The sequence below is a fragment of the Psittacula echo genome, assembly GCF_963264785.1.
Source record: "Psittacula echo genome assembly, chromosome: Z".
NCBI lineage: Eukaryota > Metazoa > Chordata > Aves > Psittaciformes > Psittacidae > Psittacula > Psittacula echo.
In genome coordinates this window covers 49,315,999-49,341,525 of record NC_137742.1, presented here as the reverse complement: position 1 = coordinate 49,341,525, position 25,527 = coordinate 49,315,999, and the positions used below count along the sequence as shown (strand labels likewise).

General features: G+C 39.4%; 1 protein-coding gene across 2 annotated transcripts in view; it reads right to left on the bottom strand.

Moving 5' to 3' along the window:
- The window catches only part of SYK (spleen associated tyrosine kinase), a gene marked incomplete at its 5' end in the record, with an annotated part of 29,818 nt that extends 5,925 nt beyond the window's left edge, over positions 1 to 23,893 (bottom strand). Inside the window, 8 exons of one of the 2 annotated variants that reach the window (XM_080638649.1) lie at positions 467 to 644; positions 1,323 to 1,413; positions 5,858 to 5,926; positions 10,633 to 10,670; positions 11,646 to 11,724; positions 13,115 to 13,253; positions 21,886 to 22,046; positions 23,457 to 23,893. In XM_080638649.1, coding sequence (XP_080494775.1) covers positions 467 to 644; positions 1,323 to 1,413; positions 5,858 to 5,926; positions 10,633 to 10,670; positions 11,646 to 11,724; positions 13,115 to 13,253; positions 21,886 to 22,046; positions 23,457 to 23,870 — 1,169 coding nt within the window. The remainder of the gene's footprint in view (positions 1 to 466; positions 645 to 1,322; positions 1,414 to 5,857; positions 5,927 to 10,632; positions 10,671 to 11,645; positions 11,725 to 13,114; positions 13,254 to 21,885; positions 22,047 to 23,456) is intronic. The other variant, XM_080638648.1, reaches the window with a different exon arrangement.
- Positions 23,894 to 25,527: the final 1,634 nt, after the last annotated feature.

The following is a 25,527-nucleotide window of genomic DNA, read 5'->3' as shown; positions in this document are numbered from 1 at the left end:
AATCTCTGTGCTGCAGGTGAGCTATCCATGGCACTATACACCATTTCTCAAAGAGCAGTTGTGCAGACGGGACATACTGAGTAGCACAACTGCCCATACAAACTATGGAGGAAGGCAGTGGACTTCCCACCCTACTGTCCCTAACAGGAGAGAAAATAGTCTCAGAGGGCACTTCCTCACTTCACAGACAAAAATAATGGCTGAGAAGTCGCTATGCTGTAGGCAGAGGTGTCTGCAAACAAGAGAGAGGGGGATTTGACTAGATCTTCGAACCGTAGCAATTCTGTGATTCTGTGAAAATGAGTGTATGAGTGCATGTACAAAGAGAAAATGGTGAATGCTATCCAGAATTATTCAGGTGCAGTCTGTCGCCCCAAATGAAATGCACAGGTTATTGCTGCTCTGAAAAACTAAAGGCTAGAGCTCTTACATATTAGACGCCATGAAAACAGAAGAGAACACTTACTTTTTCATCTTATAGAACCCTTTCTTTACAGTACCAAAGTTGCCTGAGCCAAGTTCTCCTTCCTCCAAGGTTAATAATTTTCTGTCAAGAGTGACATTTTTTGGTTTCATTTCATCTGGATCAGCATATGGACTTTCATAAACCTCAGTATCCATGGGTAAGGCATCTCTCTGATCACCTGCAGGTTAATCAATGAAAAAATCAGATATTACTTAAGACATTTTTGCTGCCACAGCTTTTATATATTCACCCTTTCTATGTTCAGGATCATCAGTGTGTTTGACTTATGAGGGCCTTTTGAAGAAACCACTGGCAGTCCAGCTACAGGCACTTCAGAAAACCCCAAAAGAGAGCGACCTCCACCTTGTGACATGCTCTAACTACTGAGCATTTGCATAACGTGAAACCAGGAGGGTCCTTAATGGGAGAAGGGTTAAAGGCTGGCCCTTCTCCTTAGTATTTCCTGTTACTTACCTCAGACAATTCTTCACTCAGAATGCTCCCTTACATGTAGCTCATTCTTAGCACAATCATTAATTACATGTTACAGGAAGTCTGAGCCCCAGCTTTGCACTGTGGATACAACAGGGCACAATTCCTTTTATGAAGTGGAAGGATGCAGCTTTTAGGGTCAAAGAAGTAATAATCTTTCACTTCAACATGGAAAAAAGATTTCTGCTAAACGACTTTTATTACTGATGGTGACGTGGCAATTTCGGCTTCCAGGCTTGTGCTATGATAGTGGCTGTACCAATACAAAACATGGTGTGACACAAATGCAAGAAAGATGAAATGTTGTTAATGGGGGATCTTTGACATAATGTAGGAAATTTCATTAATGACACAAATTGCCTACCTGTTTCCGCTCCTGTAAGACCTCTTTTCCTTTGCAGCACGTAAGGATTAAAAGGTGCTTCATCAGGTAGGTGGCTAGTAGTTGACTGAAGCTGTAGCACACCAATAGAGGTTTTATGTTTAGCAATGAACTCATAAGTTACAAGTATTTTTTCCCCAAGGATTATGGCACAATGATTGCAACAGTCACAAAGGTGAGAATCGGAAAATGAGAAAGAGATCCAGCAAAGTTATTTCATTCTGGAGGTTATTGCTTGAGTAAATATGCAGGCCAAATAAAACATACACTGCTAAAGCGTAAAAAGGCTTTGCAAATCTTTTAGAGCATTTGATCTGAAAGAATGAGTCATGCACAAATCTTATTCTGCAGATATTAAATTTACATACTTTTTTCAAATCTAACCTGTAACAAAATTAGTCATAGGAATTTCTCTTTAATCTGTGCTTCCTCCCTCTCCAAGTTATCTCTGTCCATACCTAGGCCACAGAGAAATTCCTAGCACAAATTCGAACAAAAACTACTTCGCTGTTTCTCTTGTGGATGCTACAGAGTGACTCCACTTGGATGAATCTGGGGTAAAAAGTAATTATTTCACGGACCAGACACTAGACCAATCAGTTTGCTCTAAGAAGGTAGAAACTGACCTAATTCTTACTATACTTGAGCATCTATTTCGAATACAATCCCTATTTCTTTATTCTTCATCAAAGGAACACTATGGAGCACACAAACCATCCCAGCATAATCACAGCGTATTTTCATGCTACTTGGATGAAGGATGAGTCTGGCACTATAAAGTAGATGAGAGAAACTTACAGTCTTCTCTCTTCTGTCTATAAACTGTCAGGAACAGGGAATTACAGACCCTATTTCTGCAGTTTAGTCTCTTTGTTTCTCAGTGTAAAAATTCTACGCTAGTCATGAGTGACTCCACCCTCCCAAGAGTGTTTTGATACCATAAATTCAAACATCAACATGAGTTTGCTTGGTCTGAATAGGAAACAAAGCCATATTGTACTTGCAAAACACTACTTGAGTATGAAGTTCTTCTTTTTAATAACTGAAGCTTTCAGTGGTATAAGTTTCTGCCTGAAACAGTTGTGGTTTTCAAGTAAAGAGAAACAGCTTGAGAAATGTCCAGGAGTGAATCATTTGGTGCAAGAGAAGTTCTATGTAGTATCAATAATATAGCAAACCCCAAGTTGGAGGCCAAAATGAGGCAAGATTCTTGCCTATTGGGACGAGCATGGTGACATCAGGGATGATATGGATGTTTCTGACTTTCATTGCTCAGTCTTGTGGAATAGTGTTGAAAGGCCATTTTTTGTCAGGTAAAGCCAGAAGAGCCCTGAGATGGTTCTGAGACATGTGATGGAGGGATCAAACTGACCTGCGAATCTCAAGAACAAGGAGGCAAATGAATGGTATAAAACAAGATCTTCAGCTCTAGTTTTGTTTTTCTTGTCTGGTACACCTGGCCAGGTCTGCAAGTTAAGAACTGTATTTCCAAGACCTGTGTCACTCTGTTTCACACATAGGCCATTCACTAAATCCCCAAGCCCCACTAAAATTGGAACTTGACCCTAAACCTCTCAAGTAATAGGCTGGCAGTTTCACTGTGAACACTTAGGACAGTCTTTCTCTACACTGTGTCAGGATGTATAGGAAAAAGCTTATGTTCAGTAAAAAAATATTAATCATCTTTTGCAAAGCAAACTCAAATCAGATGGAATTATACCTACTGAGACCACAGTGATTTCATATATCCTTTATTGCTTCAGAACACATTAAGAATACTTGAGGTTTTCAATCTTACTGCTAGTTACTATGACCCATTCATTATCATTACTGAGAAGAGATTATAGTTTCATTTGATAGCTTCCTGGATGTATTCTTGCTTTCTCTGTTGACTGCATTTATACTTTAAAAGGGAGATAATTTTGTATTCCAAAAGGTAATTGGAATCAATTAACTGACTTGATATAAAGCAATATGGACTGACATAAATACTTGTTGCTAGACAGATACATGTACAAAGAAAGCAGGTGCAATTTGCCACATTGCATGGATTTTACGGAAGCCTCTGGTTAACACTTCTTGGCCAAAGTGTCTGAGAGTAGAGTGGGAATAAAAGGTTAAAAATATGACTACGTAAGGAAGGGACTGAGATGCTGAGTCTTTCGCAGTTTCCAGGATACTGGAAGGAAAGTTCTGAAATACTTAGGGATGATAGGATCATGCTTTCAAAGGATGCTTTTTTATATTTTATCCTTAAAATAACCTTTCTCATAGAAATTTAAAGTGTTCAGAAAGTGACAACTAAAAGAGCCTACATTGCTCTGGGTCTCCTTTGGTTTTTGAAACAGTTGACAGCACTATCAATTGTCCTCTGTTCATTGTGGGAGTACCTCACTTGTGCACCAAAAACTGTGATGGGAATATCTGAACCCCAAACCATTACATGTCCCACAGCACACCCATCTCTAAAAACTCTGAAACCTTTTCTATAGCCACAGTTAGGTAAAGTCACTCAGTTGTAGGTGTAGGTGTAGCTCTAGGCTCTAGCTCCAAGCTAACCAATGAAGCATGCAGCTCTGTTTTCTTCTTTTCCATAAACAGTCAAGTGCTGGATGGAGCTTGTGTAGTTGTTGTTATATAACAAGGAATATAAATTCATCCCACAGAAGGCTACAACTTCAGCAGATTTTCCTCAGTTTTAGATGAGTAGAAAGATTGTGTACTACCCTTTCTCACTGTAACCCAAGCTTACAAGAAATGAGATACAAGCACTTTGGGAAAGGCCTTTGAAAATGGTAAGCTCAAGATTTCAAATGGCACGGTACGTGATACCTTGTGGTATGGACACTTCTAAGCTATGGGGCAGGCTGTCAGTTTATGCTGTCATACTAGAAAGCTGTAGTGATCCAGTCCTGTTTGCACATCAATATTTTATTTTTTTTTTGCTTTCTGCTAAGGTTTGATTTTCATTGGTTAAACTTCTCAGGTAAGCTAATCTTATTCAGTTAAGCTCATCTAAATTTGCCATTCTTCCCCTTATTAGGTACTAGCTATACTAATGTGGCACTTTTCTAGAAATACAGCCACACCAACAACGAGAGGAAAGCAGAAGGCAGAGACTTTGCATTGGCTCAAAGGGTATCTTTCTAGTAAAAGGAATACCACTTTCTATGCATGGATAAGGCCTTAAATGGGAACGGGAACAAGACCCTCCTATGTTTGCTTAACAATATGAATGAAATGGCTTTAACTACTCTTAAGCCCGATTTTTATAATAAAGATGATAATTTTATAGTAAAGAATATACTTACAAAGTCGATCAGTACAGCAACTGCAAGCTCTTTTCAGGTTAATAATTCTGATTTGCAAACACACAAACGTAGTCTCTTATTTTGCTAAACCAACCTGAATAGCAAAATACTGTATGATAAAAACCTTAGCCAAATCTTCAATGAGAGTTTGCTATGAAAGCATAAATCACCACTAGGTGGCACAAGGTCATTTAAATTGTCAATTTTACATTACAGTAAAGCAGCTTGAAAATTTTTGATCTGAGTACTAAAATTATACGCAAATAAACAGTTCGTGGTTTGGATTATTTTTTTTTAATGTAATTTCCAAGACTATTCCAAGCGTAAATTTTCCATTTTAGTGTCTGAAAGTTTTTACATAAGAGAAGTAACTGCCTCATTAGCCAGGTCTAAAGTAAACTCTGCATGTTGGGGTTAATGGGTGGTATGTCTTTTTATGCCTGCTCATTTTTGTTAAAGAACAACTGGTAATAAATAAATAAACAAACACAAAAAGACTCATGGGTGGAACAGGGACACACGTTATTCTCAGCATGCAAACAAAGCTCGTAACTGCATGCTTCACAACTGCATCAATTGCCGGAAAACACAATTTTCTGCAACGGCATTTTCATTAGTACACAGCTGGATTCCCCTTGACTCCCTGATATCACCTTTCCCATTCTGCTTGGTCTTTGACATCTTACACTTGCGCAAATGTAATTAGCATGAATGCATAACAAGATTTGTGCACACTGGTACTGTAAGAATATATTTTGTGATTGTTATTAAAAAATTATTCCCTAAATGTGCTCAGTACCATTATGTAAGCAAGCCAATCTTCTGATTAGGAATGATATTTCGGAGTAGAAATATCATTTTGTTCTGCTGTGACTGGTTTTTTGAAAAGCATTTTATCACATTTTATTTGCAGAAATTTTGAGATCTGCACTAAAATTTTGGGATGTGAGAAATTACTTAAAAATAGTCCCAAATTTTAAAAACTTCTTTAGAACTATTGCTTTAGTTACAAAATCAATGCCGTACTTATGCAGATGATTAGGAAAAAAGCAGAAAGTTAAAAATACCTTCACAATCTGATTGTTAGTAGCCAAGACACACATTTATAATAGCAAGCCAAACAAGGGAAGTAAAAAAAAGAGTGAAATTAGTCAAATATAAGTCCTTTTAAATCATTCAAAAACCTAAGAAGACTACATGAGGCACCTTTTTGCTGCCAGCCTTTGGAAAGGTGTACGATTTGAGTCTTGAGATAATTCCACCTCCTGCCCAACTCTAGAAACCACAATATCAAAAGGAACATTAAATATGTCAGGAAAATAACTAAAGGTATTTTACAAAGCAGATGTAGTATACAAGAACAAAACACTCCCAACCTTTCCCTTGTCTGTGCCTGCAAGTACACATACGATGCATCAAACAACCGTAATACAGGAAAATCTTAGTATGAAATTTTCTTTTGACTACGTTACTTTCAAGCCATCTTGAATATATTCATATACCTTAAAGCAGTTTTTAAATTCAAGCACATTGCCCTTTCCTCAGATCTTTGACACAGTATGTTTCTCGTGGCTGAGTTACTGAACTTTAGCACACATTTAGCAATGTAAATCAGATGATAACTTTGGTGTCTGCAAGTCTGAATGATTTGTCATCAGTCATGGGAAATATAACCCCCATTTTCAAGAAGGAGAAAATGGATGACCTGGGGAATTACAGACCAGTCAGTCTCACCTCCGTGCCTGGCAAAATCTTGGAGCAGATTCTCCTGGAAGGCATGCTAAGGCACATGAAAAATAAAGAGGTGGTTGGTGACAGCCAGCATGGCTTCACTAAGGGGAAATCCTGCCCGACCAATTTGGTGGCCTTCTATGATGGGGCTACAGAACTGATGGACAGGGGCAGAGCAGTTGACGTCATCTACCTGGACTTGTGCAAAGCATTCGACACTGTCCCGCATGGCATCCTTGTCTCTAAATTGGAGAGACATCAATTTGATGGGTGGACCACTCAGTGGATAAAGAACTGGCTGGATGGCCGCATGCAAAGAATTGTGGTCAACGGCTCGATGTCCAGCTTTAGACCGGTAATGAGTGGTGTCCCTCAGGGATTGGTGTTGGGACTGATCTTGTTCAACATCTTTGTCGGTGACATGGACAGTGGCATTGAGTGTACCCTCAGCAAGTTTGCCAGTGACACCAAGCTGTGTGGTTTGGTTGATATGCTGGAGGAAAGGAATGCCATTCAGAGGGACCTTGACAGGCTTGTAAGGCAGGCTGATGCCAGCCTGATGAAGTTTAACCACGCCAAGTGCAAGGTCCTACACCTGGGTCGGAGCAATCCCAGGCACAGCTCCAGGTTGGGCAGAGAAGAGATTCAGAGCAGCCCTGCAGAGAAGGACTTGGGGGTGTTGGTGAATGAGAAAATGGAACATGAGCCAGCAGTGTGCGCTCACAGCCCAGAAAGCCAACCGTATCCTGGGCTGCATCAAAAGGAGCGTGACCAGCAGGTCGAAGGAGGTGATCCTGCCCCTCTGCTCTGCTCTCGTGAGACCTCACTTGGAGTATTGTACAGTTCTGGTGTCCTCAACATAAAAAGGACATGGAAATGTTGGAACAAGTCCAGAGGAGGGCCACGAGGATGATCAGGGGACTGGAGCACCTCCCATATGAAGAGAGGCTGAAAAGGTTGGGGCTGTTCAGCCTGGAGAAGAGAAGGCTGCGTGGAGACCTCATAGCAGCCTTCCAGTATCTGAAGGGGGCCTAGAAGGATGCTGGGGATGGACTATTCATTAGGGACTGTAGTGACAGGACAAGGGGTAACGGGTTCAAACTTAAACAGGGGAAGTTCAGGTTAGATATAAGGAAGAAATTCTTTATTGGGAGGGTGGTGAGGCACTGGAATGGGTTGCCCAGGGAGGTTGTGAATGCTCCATCCCTGGTGGTGTTCAAGGCCAAGTTGGACAAAGCCTTGGGTGGCATGGTTTAGTGTGAGGTGTCCCTGCCCATGGCAGGGGGGTTGGAACTAGATGATCTTAAGGTCCTTTCCAACCCTAACTATTCTATGATTCTATAATTCTATTGAATCAAGCAAGATTTAAAGCAAACCTTGGTCTTACAACAATGTGGCTATTGAAGCAAAAAGCAACAAACTGATACTAATTCCAAAAAAAATGAACAGGCTTTAGATTTTAAATGTGCACGTATGTTCTGTATGAAGATATTTTTAAAAGAAATACAAATATATCTTACTAGAATACATTTATTTAATTAAATGTGACTAATTAGCATTTCTAGGGTAACAGAGAAGCTACCTGCCTAATTAAAACTGTGATGACCAAGCACTTAGGCTGATGCTCAGGTTGAAATAATAATCTGAGCCACATTCTCAGTTACTTTAAACAACCTTTAAAATGACTTACGGTTGGATGTTCTGAACTTTCAAAAAACCCAATTTGACCTTTATTTACTTTATTTTTCTCAAAAGATAGTTTCTCTAGTGGTTAGGATCAGTATCTTTCCTAGCTTTCTTAACAGAATTGCTTCCTTGATGTTGTAAAATTTACTTCAACCACACCAGCAGTTTCTACTTAAATTAATTGGACAGTCTGCTTTGGATATCATCCAGCAGATCTTTCTCCAGTGGTCATAAACTGCCTTAGCTTCAAAGCAACATCATATTTGGGCATTCTCTCCACTAAGTCTTTGGAATCTCACCAGTGTATTTCAGGCATTAAGATATACAAAAATAAAAAAATTACAGAAAAATTAGTCTAGATAGGAACACCAGTATTGGACTGTTCCTCAGAACAGGCCATTTGCCTCCATTCTTCAGCTATTAATCATGTTCTGTCTCTCCTTTGATCCTTTTTTTCTAACCAATCTATTCTCACAAGTCATCACCTTTCCTGTTGCCTGGCTCTGCATTATCTCCTGTTGGCCAACATTCTTCACTGCAGTGCCAAAAACTGGTTAAAGTATTCCAGCTGAGACCTTATGAGTACTGAACAAGCTGGAAACTCCTCGTGTTTCCCTTTCTTCTACCAGCATGATGGTTGTTGGTCCTTGTTCCTGATCTGATTCATTACAGGCATCGTCTCCCCTGAAAATCTGTTCCTGCTCCCCATTCTGTGAGTCCTCTCCAGATTTCTTGTAGGCCCCCTTAAGGTATTGGAAGGCTGCTGTAAGGTCTCTCCAAGAGCCTTCTCTTCTCCAGGCTGAACAAGCCCAACTCTCTCAGACTGTCTTCATGGGAGAGATGCTCTAGCCCTCAGAGCATTTTTGTGGCCCTTCTCTGGACTTACGCAAGCAGGTACACATCCCTTTTCTGCTATTGCCCCAGAACCGGATGCAGTACTGCAGGTGTGTCCCATGAGAGGAGAGAGAGGTAGAATCACCTTCCTCGACCTGCTGGCCAGCCATATCCTTTAATACAACCCTAGACACAGTTGGCTTTCTGGGCTGCAAGCACATCCTGCTGGGCCATGTTGAGTTTTTGTCAACCAAGACCACTAAGTCCTTCTCAGGACTGCTCTCAACCCCTTCTTCACCCATCCTGTAGTTGTCCTTGGGACTGCCCCAGTGCAGGTGCAGGACCTTGCACTTGGCCTTCATGAGGTTGGCACTGGCCACCTCTCAAGCCTGCCAAGCTCCCTCTGGATGGCATCCTTTCCCTTTAGTGTGTCAACTGCACCACACAGCTTGGTGTCATCGGCAAACTTGCTGAGGGTACACTCAGTCCCACTGTCCACGTTGCTGACAAAGATTTTGAACATCCCTGGTCCCACTACTGACCCCTGAGGAGCATCACTTGTCACTGGTCTCCTCTTGGACATCGAGCTGTTGACTGCCACTCACTGGGTGCGACCATCTCTCTCCCTCTCTTCAAATTCCTCAAAAGCAAGCCTTTGTCATTTCCTGAATGACTGGCTCTTGATTTAAGTTCATTAATGTTAGGCAAGATTAACCACATCCTGTTAGCATGACTGACGTTTTCACCTGTAAAGCATCATCAGCAACTGGGGTGGTATTACTGCAATGCATTGGTGAGAAGAGGTTGGTTCATTTACTTCCGTTGCACAGTCCTAAACATCAATCAACTTTTTCAGCTACATGGGGGGTTTTGTTACTTTCTTTGATAAGTTAAATACCTATAGTAAGCCTTAGGTTGCATAATTTTGGCAATTTTGGTCGCATAATTTCCAATTTAAAAGGGCACTTGATCTTCAGGAAGTTGTGGTAGGAGAATGGTTGTTCATGGACCCACACGTACTGAAGTAAATGTAATTGCTTATTTGAACAAAAATATTTTTTCTATAATGTGGGACTGCACTGAGATTAGGCTCTCCAGGGCGTAGTGACACAACAAAATTAAACTTCCTATTTCAGATGAGATCAGCTACAGCTGAACGAGATGGTGTTATGTGTTACACCTCAGGTGGCTCCTCTAATCAATGGACCCTAAGAACTTAGGCAATTATAATCACAGATGGGCTTGCTTACTCTTCATGGAGTTGATGAAAGAACTTCCCCCAGTTTCACTACACAAAGAATTAAACCCTTCTGCAAAGTCTGCTGGTAGGTGCACACACCTAACCTAAAAATAAACTGAACCTCAATTTCTGCTTCAGCCAGTAGATTCTCAAAATGGACAAGGCAGTATCTCTCCTAATGTTGATACAGTCACTATAGAACATGATGATCAATGAGGCATTCCACATATGATAAATACTGATTTTTGCATACATTATATGTAAAACAGGAGTTCATAAAATTAAATGATGAACAGCTCATGGAAAACACTGATGAAAGCAATAACCATGCTAGAACATGTTAAGCTTATTCTTTTCAACCTACTACTTATATACCTATAAAAATAAACTCACTGATGCAACAATATCCAAGCATTAGGCTTCTTAGAGCAGTATGTGACTGTAAGCCTTCTCAAATGAATGCTGCTGCTATTTCACCACCTACACTTACCTTAGAAGGAGGTCCAGGAAAAGGAAAACCAACATTATCTGTAAAATAATCACATGTGGAAGGATGCTGAGCAAGGTGAGAAATGTACTATAAGAACATAAACTTTTACACAGGGAACCAACTTTCTATTTTCAAGTTGCATTACAGTGCATTTTCTTCTTACCAACCCTCCTTCCTTTTGTCTCTAACATGCAGCAGACTCTGGTACTTGCTGCCACAGAGCCAAAAGTATGGGCACTGCCTAAAGTGATTTGATGGAGCAGAATAAGTATGGGCATATCCTCTCACCATGGCACTGGTATCTAGTTTGAATGACAGAAGGCCTTAGAGAAAGAACACCATTTCTGGAATGGCACAAGTTAGGCAATGATTGAGCAGAATCACCTTTTTTCCCTAACAGTCAGGGCAAGAGGAAGGACAATGTCTCATCAGTGTTTAATATGACATTAAAGAAGAAAGAGGACAAAGAATATACTGGACCTCAGTGCACACCCCTCACACCACCATTCCTTCCCCTTCTCCCAGGTTATCAAAGAATGCCTCTCTGACCTCATTTTCAACATCAAGTGCAGCTAATCCCTTGTTCTGCCCTATTCTTTCCAACATTGGGTGCAACTGCACCCAACCTGAATGCCTATAGCAGTGCTGCTGATATGCTGGCCTCAGCCTGGAACAAGGACAGTTGAAGGAGTGCTAGGATGAACACCTTGTTAGTGTGTGGGGGCCAAGTAATACACACTGCCTCTTCAAGCAGCAAAGCACATTCTCGATCTGATGTCAATTTAGGGCGAGCCATAACTGGACTTGGCAGCCTCCCTTAATCTACAGGATCTGCCTCTATTCTGCATGGTCTGACGCAACTTATTTGAAAAGTTGGAAATTTATATTTTTTTAATCCAACTTTAATCTACCTTAAACTGTACCCACCTACATGGCAAGTGAAAAAAAGGCACACATCTTTATCATCATTACCATGGCTACTTATACATATCAAAATAATAGAATTAACTCACCATTTTCTGAGCCAAGTGGACAGGGAATGGTAAGAACTCTTAATAATCCATCTGGCTTGTATGAATAATGCTCAACTAACTACCAGAATGAGAGGGGAAAAAAAAAAGAGAAGAGAAAAAGATATGAAAAGGCAAAGATGATATAATTAATTGTCTCTTTAAAACTGTGTACATATGTACGATTGGTATATATTACAGCAAGTGAACAGGGCATACAGCAGATATTTATGGCACATGTTCTTACCTCATCTTTACTTCTCTTTAGCAGGGATTCGTTTCTGATGTAACCTTATGCATGAATCTGGAACCTGATCCAGGAATTTGTAAGATTCAAGATTCCACATCCGGTTCTGCTACCTTTGTACCTCTGAGCAAATCACTTCTTTTTATAACTCAGTTCCGCCCTCCATTTTTTTTTTTTTCCTTCCTTTTTCTTCCCCAAAATGGGTATAACTACAGTGCAGGAATTGTCCTCATAAGCAATGTTTTCTTTGGCCCTCAAAGTTGCAGTGGGATGTAAGCAGTTAATAAATGTATAGCCCCAACAGTTGTGGCCATTTTTGTTCCTGGGTTGTCCTCACCATGCCATTTTATTACTGATATTTTTGCTTTGGTACACTTGGGTAGAAAGGAGGCAGTCTGTGAGTGAAAAAGTTGCAGACATATTCAAAAAACTTGTAAGACAGCAGAGCTGCTTTTAAATTTCCAGTGACTCCAGGAAAGTAATATGCAGGAATTTTACAGGAAAGGCTAAGAATGTATATATCAAGTAAAGACTCATATTTTAGATTTGTGGCTCACTTTACTTGTTTTAATAGAATTTTCAGCAAACAGGACGTAAGAGATTTCTGCAGGGATTTAAATTCGCTTAGCATTTTCAATTTACAAAGTCATTTCTCCAGTATTCACTTTATTACTATGAATTCCTTAATTGCTTAATCTTTACCAGGGTTCAGACATATTTTGGTGGTAACCTTCAGTAAACGATGCTTTTTCAGCCTTTAAGGTAGAATATTAGAAAGCTAAAGAATGCAGTATGTGTACAGCATCCTAAACCATTTCCTTTGTGCTTCCTAGAATTCTGTTTCTTGCTGTTATAAGCTTATTAGCAAAAGGCTATACCTAGCATAGCTAGTATTGAATATGGTCACTTGCAAATGAAAATTGGTCTTCCACTCTAGAGAATATTCAGCTACCTGAATGATAATTACAGTGATTTTGAACTGGTTCCAAGCTGCAATATCACATGTGAAAAAGATCAAACTCTCTACACTTACACAGCTTTCCGTACTAACATATATTTTCTTCCTGGATAGAAACCACATAAACTTTGAAACATATGACAATCTGCCAAATGATGCTGCTGTTTAGATGAAGACTGTTGTCACACAGCGTAGTAAAACAAGCTGCCTTACTCAGTTACACAGAACTATGACGACAGATATCCAAGTGATTCAAATTTAACAGACCTGCCAGAGGGTGTCAAATCTTTTCCCATCCGGTATGGAGAGCTTCCCTGTCTTATCTCTGTCAATACGGTAATGCAGTACTTTTCCATCATTCAGCAGACACAGGGCATAGGAACCATTGCTGTCCCTTTCTCGGATACTGTACAAATAAGAGATTCTCACAGTTATTTTTAAAATCACTCTTTCATTTAAGCTTTTGAATTAAAACCAAATAAAATCAGCACTGCAACTTTTAAAGACATTTTGTTAAGCTTTTCATTAATTTCTTAGTGTCATTTTTTTTTAGACATAATTCCCTAAATTTTTTTTTTTTTTTTTTTTCTCCCACAAAAGGCAACAGATGACAACAAAAAAATTCAGGATGTGGAGCTCTTTGCTAGGCAGCTACAAAACATTGTGCAGTGCACAAAGCACTCTCTGAGCAAGGAAGCATTTGAAGGCTTGTGCACTGCAGGCCTGCAAAGCCCATGGAAATCTGAGACCAGGATTCAGCATATACAAACAGCTACACTTCAGTGTCCTCTAAAGTTGACCTAGAATTAAAACCAACAGATTAGTGCCTTCACTAGAGCAAGATTTCTCTCTCATATCTCTTATTTTGAAATAAAGAGATGACAGTAAGGGCAGAAAATAAAATAGTACAAAACCATAATGTGAAATAACAAATAAAGGGAAAATCTTTGTGCAATGAAGCATCTTGTTTGACCGGGAATGTAAAGCAAAGCATACGTTTCTGTAATCATAAATTCTTAAAATTTTGATAAAGACATTAGTGCTTTGTTGCAGATTTCACATGAAATTCACATGAAATTTCACATGGTGTTGGAGTATGTATCTTCAGCATTGAGAAATCAAAAAATGTAACGTAAAGACATTGTCTAGAATTCATAGGTAGGCAGGACGATCTTCTTACAGAAGATCTGCAAGTAACATCTGAGATGCCTCTAAAGAGTGTCAGAGTTGTTTTATGTGTACTCAAGGCTAGCTCACAGTATCTTCTGGTGCCTGCTCCCAGAGTAGATAGGAGTTTTCTACTAGTTCCATCTTAGTTGGCATAGCACTTTTGAGTTTAGAAAGTAGGCTTTTTCTTTTAGTTTAAGTTGCCTATATCCACTTACTGCTGACAGTGAAAACAGAAATAGAGATAGCTTAAAATTTTCTGGAATAATGGGTTTGTTTTACGAAAAACCCAGATTCAGCAACCCTGAAACATTACTTGTTCCATTGTGCTTAGAAATCTAGTCATTTTCCCTTGAATTTTTAAAAAGTCCTGAAAAGAAACATAGTAGGATATGCTCATTAAGGCGTTGTGAAACTTTTCTCTTAGCAACACTAGTACTTGCTATCATATCTCAGAAGACTGCAGAGGCAGTAAATTCTGCTTCTCAGACAACCCATTCAAGGCTGAACTAAAGGTGTTTTGTCTGAACTACTCATGCAACTGTTTTTTTTCCAAGCAGCGATTCTTGTTGCATAAGATATGAACAGGGCACTGGCTACAAAAAAAGCAAGCAAGGTCAGGTTTTTTTCTGAAACCCAAGTAACTTGCCTAGTATCTCTAAAGCAACTTGAAACACCACAATCTGGTTTTTCATGACATTCAGGTATTTTCTCAGAGTGCTGATTTCCTGTGCTGACTGACCGATGGAGAGCAACAGGTCCTGCTAAAATAAAGAATGGCTTTTACTTTGTCTTTCTCTGACTTGCTTTAAGCAAATAAGGCTGAAAAATATTTTCAGAATACAGGACATTGTTTCTATAATACAAATGAACGGCATTTCATTGCACTCAGATTTCTGTTCAGCATAGGTAAGACTATAAAAATACAATGGATTGTTTCCTAGTAAAAAATGTCCTTTATGTTTCTCATGAGGAAATGGCAGCTCCAACACAACTAGCTCTACTGAAACCGATTCTTATTTGCAAGAGTTTTTACTATTCCAGGTGGTATTGTAAACATTTCTTGAAATCACAGGCACCAATGGGAGAAGAGAGTCCTGATTTCTAAGGACCATGGCATAGATCCAAACAGTCCCATCAGTATTCAGTGCATGATTTAGGAAGAGTTCAGGTTTATGAGAGCATTTTTGATCTCTCTCTTCCGCCACTCCGACAGTTACATTAACTCTGAAGACATCTGCAGTTCACAGTCATGGCAACTTCTGTTAGACACCTCTACCACTGCATGCATAAAAAATCTCCATTCTAACACTTATGATTGACCAGTTCCTAGACAGAGCCTCACTTTCTTCGGGTTATGGCCCAGGTGTTTTTTTTAAACTGTAGCCAGTCAGCTCCAGGACAAACTGGATCCCTACAGAAAACAACAACAGGAGGTACTACTATCTTCCAACACACGTCTGAAGAGCAGAAGTATCAAGAGCATTGAAGCAAAAACCAAATAATGGCCTAAGTCTCAGTTTTGGCAATGAGATCCCTTACTGATCCAAAAAGTGCTCTCATAGAACTTACCATCATACATCAAACCAAAAACTTTTACTACCTTTGGTGACAAGTATAGTCACAGGCCATGATTTGCAATTTCATTTTGGTTATGAAGACTGTGATAATGGCTGTCTAGGTTAGACTAAGCCTCCAGAACTTCATTTGGGTACACAGTATCCAATACTTTATAGAACTGATACTGTGAAAAATGGTATCAAAAAAATGGTACCAAATAAAAGGCTGCTCAAACTGAAAGGTATAAACCAAAACCTCTTAAAACTGAAGTTAAGGTTTTCACATCTTCTTGAGGATGCTGCCTGTACTACTAAGGGCCATCACATTAGATTTGGGGTCTTGCTTCATATATGGAATTTTCCTTCTATGAAAAGAAAAAAAAATGACATTCGAAATGTACTATCTGCTTCAATGTGCTTGGAAACTACACACAGTACTGATAATAACAACAACAAAATCTTCATTTTAAAAAGCTGTATATAAAAAACCAAAAAAGTATCTCCGCAAGGAAGGAAGCCACTAGTGAAATATCACCTGGTCCTCCATTTCATGGCAATTGCAGAGAAATACAAATCTACAGAATTAGAACATACAGATGAGAAACACCTGTCAATAAACAATCTTTTCCTTTTACACACTGAGATTAATCAGAAACAGTGACTAATTTGTTTCTGAACAAAATAATCGGAAATGATTGATAATGAACAATGACACTGAAAGCAAATTTGAATTCATAGATACATGAGAGAAGCACCAAGGCATCCAGATTTTCTATGACATATATTTTAAAAGAGCAATTTTAGAAAGATCTGAGAAACTCAAACTGTTACGCAATGCAATGCAAAAAAGGTTTGCTTATTGATTGAAATTTTCATGCAACCTACCTTTGGGTGTTTTTTATGTTTCTATGAACGTAACCCAAATAGCAACCAGTAAGTATTTGGTGTATCATTACAAAGTGTGTAAATAGCTATCTGTTTTCTCATTTGGTAGAATCTCTATTTTTGCTTGGAAGCAAAAAGAACGAACGTCTCAGTTTTTTCTGCTTCCAAGTGAAAAGCCAAATGATCCCTTTCTTCTAAAGGAAAAAAAATCCCTGAGGGTAAAAAAAAATTAAACTGCTATTACAATATGCCTCATTGACTGTGTAGGAAAGAAGTCACAGGATTCTACAGTGGAGAATAATGAAGGAAATAAACTAGTAAAATGCTTGCTTTAGGAATGCTGTGAAATATTATCACTCCTGAATCCAAGGGTGTGTTAAAAGTTTGTTCTCAGCCTTGCTTTGCCTTCTGAGTTATAACAGCTTCTTTGATGCCAGAGATACCAACATTCCTCACTGCTGATCAAACTCCAGCCATTCCCTGCTTCTCCGCCTGCACGAATATCTCTCTCTCTTAACGTTATTAACAATATGGCTAGTCGTTATCACTTCAAATATGACTGCACATATTCTGAGTTGGAGTGCAATAAGGAATGACCTTGGTGCTATCTGTAAGAGGATCATATAAAGGAAAAAATGGATTGACTGCAGTCTTCATCTACATTTTTATTCTCTTGCAGTTATAATTTCTCTGTTTAGTAACACATTGAAAGTTGTTTCAGAAATGTCAGCATAGTATAGAATTTAGGAGCTAGCTCAGGCATACGCTACTGCTATCTACAACAGAATCTAAAACTTCAATTCCTGGTAACGATAAGGAGCTGCACAGTGAAGAAACACCTTTGCAAGAACGACTGCATCACTGCAGTCTATTTTGCTGGCATTGCCAGCAATGCTGGCATTACCCTGCCAGCAAAATACACTATGCTCCACTAAAATTCGCTCCTTAACAAGTAGCTTTGCTGTATAACTGCACCTGCAGCATGAGATCTTCTTGATACAGCTATCTCAGTCAGAGATTGCATCTTTTTTTCACACCCCCAACCCACTCTGCTGCTAAAGCAGATAGCGTACAGCTAGCCTTCAGAAGCCACAGCCCTGCTGTAATGGTCTGCAAGTAGCACCTAATTGTGCACTTCACTGAAGATCAGCAAACACCTCTCCCAAAGAGCTGTGGGCATCACTCAAGCTGCTGTGGAGAGGAACTCCAGAAGCATGGTTTATTGTCTGTTTTCTTTTCATGTATCTTGGAAATTTTTTTATGATCATCTAAGCCTAGCAAGTGCTTGGTACTTTGAAGGGGAACTTCATGATTAACATCTCTGAATTAAGCTCATGTCTAATAGGACTGTGTTTCTCTTTGTCTGATATTAACAATGTCCAATTTCATTTATGGATGCAAACAATACTGATAGATTTATTTAAAGAATACTTTACAACAACAGATAAATCACCTAGCTCAGAATGCATTCCAGCAGTGGTAAATCCCTAGTGGAAGACAGTAAGATTAATGTACACATAGGCTGCTACATGTATCAAACCCACAGATTTTTGGTCAGACAAAAGACAAGAAGACTTATGGACATCTGCACTTCAAAACTTTTTATTTTTAAATTGTTTTACTAGTGCTAACTATTGTGACAAATAAGGGACAGTTTAGACTCTTGATGTCATGAGATGCCATGATGAGTCAGCAGCTTGGATAAGTCGCCGTGTTAGATTTACGATGCTATTCATATTCAGGAAGCTTTTAAATTCTTTCCATATTTATGGTATTTTTAAAAAAACCCTAGATTTGATAATCTTGTGCTGCTGCAAAGCAGCACTTAAGAAATCTGGGTGATGTGTTCTCACAGAGACTGCTGTATTGGATTTTCTTTCAAGGTAGGTATGTCAGACTGTTAGCAGATTTTTGGTGTACTGAAGTTTTAGAGACTCTTGTAAAAGACTATACAGAAATATTCTAGCCTTTTAAAACGTATTATTTTAATAAACAAGATTATCTTTTGTCAAATACCAGCACCTGTTTATGTTAAATAGCCTCATGATACATCTTGAAAATCTACCTTCCTCATATTTTCCCAGGCTCCAAGTCCTATCTCAACACCTGAACTTCTCTTAGACATTGAATGTTTCTAAGTTTTACCTTTCAATCAGCTACCAGGCTTGAATGTATTGACCATCTTGAGAGAAACAGTCCCAGAGCAGCTACATTCACAAGCACAAATTCACAGCCTTCAGTCTACAGATGGACAGAAGATACCGACATGCGCTGCTGCTAGGTAGTGAAAAAGTATGCAATGCCTGGGCCTGAAATGTAAAACGCACCTCCCCAGCACTCAGAAATTTTGCTGCTACTGTTTCAGTTAGCTAACTAATGAGTGGTTTATTTCTCAACACCTACTGAGCAAGCCCATATTAGGCAAACCACATATGCAGAAAATAGAAAACCTGTCCAAATTAGACAGTTCTTTTCTTATTTCTGACGAGCCTCTAGGTCTACTGAGCTGCGAGCCAGATGAGCTCTAGATGGAAAAATCACCAGTCTCTGATACAAACAAACATCACATTATTTCTCTTGCTGCTCTGGCTGCTGAATTATGGGGCAGATGAAGATCTAATGCTGTTTCTTCCCCAGGACCGTAAGAGTAAATGGCAGCTAAGTGGTTACTAAGCTCTAAACCTGACAGATAGGCAGTCTGTGAAGAACAGCTAATGCATCATAAAGCACCATACAGAAGTAAATAGTGCTGTAGCAAGTAAGAGGGACTCAAGCTCAACGTACCGTCAGTTATATCTTCATACTATCTAAGCTCTATTGGTACATGGTTTAAATTTAGCATTTTCCCCTCTGTGGGGTTTATCTACCTCATGAGAAAGCAGCTGCCTGATTTCCAGAGAACTATGATAGACAGGCACCCGCTGATATACGCAGTCGCACAGAGGTCTGATTGCCCCTCTGAAGCTCACTGAGCTCAGCACTGCAAACAGCACCAGGACATCTCTAGGGGGAACAGGAAAATGCTGGGGAGTATTTCCATTTAAAGCTGTAGAAATAACTACAGAAGATTAAAAAGAGACCAGGCCTACAAGAGACTGAAAATGTCAAGTCTGCTAAAAAATTACACTCCTTCACTCCAAAGCCCATCCATTTTGTTAAGAAATGATAGCTAAAAGAACTATTTCTTTGAATAAAAATAATAAATTGTATATATATATATATATTCCCCCAAAGAGAAGCATTTTGACCACACAGAAACCAAAGGATGCAAGAAAGAAACTGGAAAATCCTCAAGTTTTAATACACGACTCAGGTCCTTGATTAACTAGCACTGATTTGGTAAGATGTTAATTCAGAAAGTAATATTTTTTTAACAGAAAAAACCAAGCCATTAAAAGAAAATGTTGCTGCTTTGTTTCAGATCAGCTGCTCCTGTGTCTAAAATGTAGGAAAAGATACTATAAAAATCACTGGGCAATGAAAAGGAGTGACAATATGGTAATGCTGTGCTTGTATTCTGTGACAGCAACTACATTCATCAAACCAATGAAAACTCTGCGCTACAAGAACAAGAATTCAGAAAAGATTAACCTGTGATAAGGAGAATCTTTGGATCCACCAAATTTTGTAACAAAACTTCTAACAAATTTGTAACAATTTTTTTGTTACAAATGGCAACAAAAGCAACTGGTAAATGACCACCTGGATGGTATAATTAGGGCAAATTAGTAAAGTGAAAGAGTGGGTACTGTACAAGCATACCCATCCTGCACTCACTCCTGGGGTTTTACTTTGGACTACCTTTAAAAAGGTCGAAGATAGTCAAGTGCTGAAGAAGGCCACGTAAGTGGGTGAAGAAATTTTTTTCAGGAATTGCACAGCTCTGAGTGATCCTTCCCTGGCCATGACCCTTAAGCTTCATTTTCTATCATTATATAAATACTTCCACTGAGGGACAGAGGGGAAAAAAAAATGCTCAGTGAAAACACTTTTTCAAATGAGGGTTTTCCAAAGAAAATCTTTTTTTGCTAGAAGATTTTGACTGGCTCTAATCCTCATGAGGTGATGGCTGTTAGTCACTATCCTAAATGACGCATTTGCACTCAGAAAACAAAACATCACGAGGTCAAGTAAATGCAGACAGTGACAGTCACAAAATGGTGTTACCAAGGTAAAAGCAATTCTGTTTGTTGCGTAAGTACAAAACCAAGCATCACCACTGCCCCTGGGAAACTGACAGTTATGGATCCCAACAAGTGGCTTGTATTTTTACGACTTCGGTGAGTCAGTGTACAGGGTGCAAGTGGTCAGACTGTGGCAGCTGTGCTGTAGGGCCTCTCTGACGAGGGCAGGGACTGCCCTGGTTCCAGCTGGCCCCAATGGACACTTGCGCAGGGCACTATCAAGACCCTCAGCCATGTATATGGTGTCTGTGCCTCTGTGAAAACATCATTAAGGACAGATGTACACTTGGTGGGTGGTGGTGGAGAGAAAAAGCCAAACACAAACCAGAAGCAGCAGCACAAACGCCCAGGGCAGAGGAGACAGGAAGAGATGCTCCAGGCATCAGAGCAGAGTCTTCTGCAGCTTGTGGGAGGGGCCGCGGTGGAGCAGGTGTCCACATCATAGCCCTCCAGGCAGGTGGATGTTTCCTGAAGGATATTTCCTGTGGAGAGCCCACGTTGCAGCAGTATGAAGATGAAGAAGCAGCAGAGAGATGCTGCTACAGGCCCACTGCAGCCGACACCCTACACCCCTCCTCCTCTGTGCTGCTTGGTGGGGAAAGGATTCGGGTGTGAAGAGTGCAGTTGAGCCTGTGAGAACTGGGGGTGTGGCTGTGTGAAGGGAAGGTGTTTTATTTATGTTTTTGTCTTTGTTTCTTACTGTGCAGCTCAATTTTAACTGATAATAGAATAACTGTATTTCCCAAAAAGGAATCTTGTTTTGCCTATGACAGTTAGTCATACGTGATCTCCCTGATTTGATCTCCCTGATTTGACCCATGATGCTTTTCCATCCTGTTTTCTCCCATGTTCTGTTGAGGAGAGGGAGTGAGACAGCATCTTGGTGGGCCAAGGTTAACCTACCACAGTCACTTAGTACTTTTTATCAGTTATAAAACAAAGTTCAATGGATTTTTCTTGCTATTGAGTTTCTCTGATGCTCCCTTTAGAATTAAACCTAGTATTTGATCAAAAAACCAGTGATCCATGCTTTTGCTATACTTTCCCATCTTTAGCTAAGTGGAAACCTAATCTTGGACACACTTGCTTAATACAGGGATGATTACGTCACGTATATCATGCTGGATTGGGCTCTTTCACTGTGAAGAAGACACCTTTTAGGGCATACTCTCATTTGATTCACTCAAGGGTACTGTGTAATAACAGTGGTGGTACACAAAAATACCAGAAAAAAAGCACTCACAGAAATTTTCCATTGTTCCTTGGCCCAATGAGAATACGGTGTTCTGACTCTTCCCGCGAGATCCTCCCATGGAACCATGGCATCTTCTCATGGGCTGTAGTGGCAATCAACTTCTCCAGCTGAGGCTTTTGACTAATGATAGCTTGTTCAAGAGCATGCCCCTAGAGAGTGGTAAAAACACAGTCAAACTGTGTTCTGCAGTAAAAACATGACAGGTAGACTTCCAGTAAAGGACTGCTTTTGGGACATCCATAATCTGTACATATATAAAGAAAAAATCTGGTTGCTATGAAAATATTAAACCAGAAATTAATGTATAGTAATCTAAACATCACAGAGCTGGAATTCTTCCTTTACCTCTGATAAATAGAAATAAAAATAAGTAGTAAATTAAGCTTTTAATATATCAGTATATAACTGAAAATTACAACGTATTTTTATGCTAATGAGACATAGCTAACTATACGTAGTCTCAATATCCTGTGACAGTTTACTGAAATAAACTGAACATGCTTTGAACTGTTGAGGTGTGTTCATGTTGAAGACATCAGTACAAATTCCCCCAAAGCAGGCAGGACAGTCCCAATTTTAGAGTGAACTATGTTAATATTTTGGTATAACCTACGTACCTATAAACCGATCTACAACCTACCACTTCTAAATTTGGCCCAGAATCCGAGGGCAAAACCCCCTAGGTTTCATCAGTTTTCAGCCTGACTTCATCAACTTCTTTCTAGATTGGGCTCAGACTCATCAGAAAGAACTGTAAGCCTCAACATTTGTAGTAAGTTTCAGGCTTTTCCAGTTTGTGCATTGCTTGATATACTTTATAGAACAGAACACACATGGTTACTTGCTAGTAACAAAAGAGATGAAAAACCTAGCGCAACTCCATGAGTTCATAATGGTAACTCATGGCATCCCAAGGTGAAATAAAATTCCCATTGCAGTCTTCTACACTAGTGTTTCCATGTTAGGACTGGCTTCTTCACGGTTATTCTATGGAAAAAATCCAACCTGTCTTCCTCAGCATGGAACATTCCTGCTTCACACAGGCAGTATCAGAGTTGTATAAGCAGTGTTCTGCAGTTAAGAAACCAAGTTCTGTTTTGGACAAATTTAAATAAGCAGGAGGCCAGCTAAGAGGGGAGGATGCAAAACAAGTCACCATGTCACCATGCCTGCCTGCACATCAATGAACAAAAGTTCATAACCAAAAGCAATAAACAAACCATTTCTGTATCTTGTTCATTACATCTATTTTGGTGCATGTGAAAATCTGATGACACAGATTAGTGCTAGATAGATAGATGGTAAATAAGGCTATACCAGCCAAAGACATCATAAAGCTCCTAAATTTTGTAAAATTTAAGGAAAACTATTATGGCCAACTTACTCCATGCACTGGGGAAAAAAAAAACCAAAACCATCCCACTGTTCAAAACTCAACAGCTATGGTTCCACTGTGACAAAGTGCTACATAACAACAGCAATAGCTGGAAACAAACACCGCAATCTCTTTTTTCTCCTAAGTCAAAGACCACTGTATGGCAAAATCAGCCTGGATTTACCTGCAAATTCCAAGTTTGTTTGACATACTCCCTGATGAGGTTCTCTTTTAAATCTTCAAAGGGTCCTGTTTTGGGTTCAACGCCTGGTGGTCGGTTGAAAGGTTTTCTCAATAGACAGATAAGGCCATCTGCTGCTTCTGAGTGATAGTTAATGAGTTCAGCAGGACTGGCATGCGACTTGCCTCCTGCAATAGCATATGAGCCACTCAGCTCCCTCTCAATGGTATAATGATGAACCTTCCTTCCATGGGCCAAGGATAAGGCAAAGCCACCCAGGTAATTTCGGCTTTGGCGGAGCAAGTACAGTCCATCACTCACTCCTCCTTGCATTAGATACTCTTCTGCTTCTTCACGCGTAATATTGCCAAAGAAGTATGGCAAATGGTTAGCAGGGTTCACTGTGCTGGAAGCCATGTTTTTTCTTTTCCAAGAAGCAAAAGTATTCTATATCTGAAAAACAGAGAGACATGAGTATCAGCTGGAAATAAGAGAATAAACCAGTAACATGGCAATTCATATGTGGTATGTCAGAAGCACGTTTTTTAAAAGATTTTTGGTTTTACCTTAGAAGCTCTCTTTCTAAATCACAATAGAATTTTTCCTTGTAAACAGAAAAATTTCCTATAACTGCACAAGTTATCTTTGATTCTTTGCCTCTTTTCTTCTTTGCCTAGCCATACAGAGATCCTGACATTTTCACTTTCCTGAAGACCTTCATCTGTCCTTTGGTCCTGGCTTTGAGGTGTTTCTCAATAAAAGCAAATAATTAGGTAAGACAGATTCAGTGAGAAGTTTTTCTTTCCAGTTTTGTCCCATTCTAATTTTGCTTATGAGTAGCTTATGCCAGTATGTGGGCTGAGTATGGACAAAAGTCTTATATTAAAATAGTTAACATTCTTCTCCACAGAGATTTACCAATAAAAATAATAATGAAAAAATTATAGTGTCTTGTGAACAGTTTTCATTTCAAACACCTTACCTAATACAAAGGCAGACTACCACTAAAAACACAGGAGACAATCAAGTTCACTATCTCTGAAGAATAATAATGAATATAACATAAACATCTTCAATTCTTTTATTCTTACTTTAACAATAAAAACCATGTTTTTATATATAGATAATATACATACATAGTGTAACACTATTATAGTTTAATAAATATTTCTTAAAAATATGCACAAGGACTCTACAGAACTCTAGCTACAGGAGCAGTGTTCTTGCATCCTGTCTTCCCTGAGTTATCCCAGTCTCTAACCTACACTGTCAACAGAGAAATTTATTTTCTTTAAGCCTCACTGGTGGTTTACACTGCCTGGACAGCTAAGCATAGTGCTGGAATTACTTTTTTCTCTTTCAAGTTACTGAAGAGAAGACATCAGGATACAAAAGTTGAATTTGGTTAATTCTTGTTTTAGTGACTTTTAAATGACTAATGGATACTGGGAAGAATACCCCAGCAAGAGTATTTGCAAGCATATTTTTATGTCAGATGAAGTGGTCCACAACTGCAATTACTTAGGCAAGTTCAGCAGTTGAGTTATTTACTGTTTCTTGGAAGTACAAGTTTTTCTTATACTTTCTCATATACTTTCTCTTCTAAACAGTTCCTCAGTCCAATCACTGTCCTGGGTTCAGCTGTTATTTTTCTCTTTGTAATGTAATGTAATGTAATGCAATGTAATCTAAAAGTTCTTTTTCTTCTTCCTAGTAGCTGGTGCAGTGCTGTGTTTTGGTTTTAGCCTGAGAACAAAGCTGATAACACACTGATGTTTCAGTTGTTGCTATGTAATGCTTACCCTGATCAAGGACTTTTCAGTATCCAATACTCTGCCAGTGAGGAAGGGCACAAGAAGCCGTGAGGAAGCAGACACAGGACACCCGACCCAAACTAGCCAAAGGGGTGCTCTATACCACAGCACGCCATGCCCAGTATATAAACTGGGGGGAGTCATCCGGAAGGGCCACATCACTTCTTGGTTCGGGCTGGTGTCGGTCGGCAGATGGTGAGCAATTGTATTGTGCATCACTTGTGTTTATTGTTGGGGTTTTTTCCCTTTTTAGTTTTATA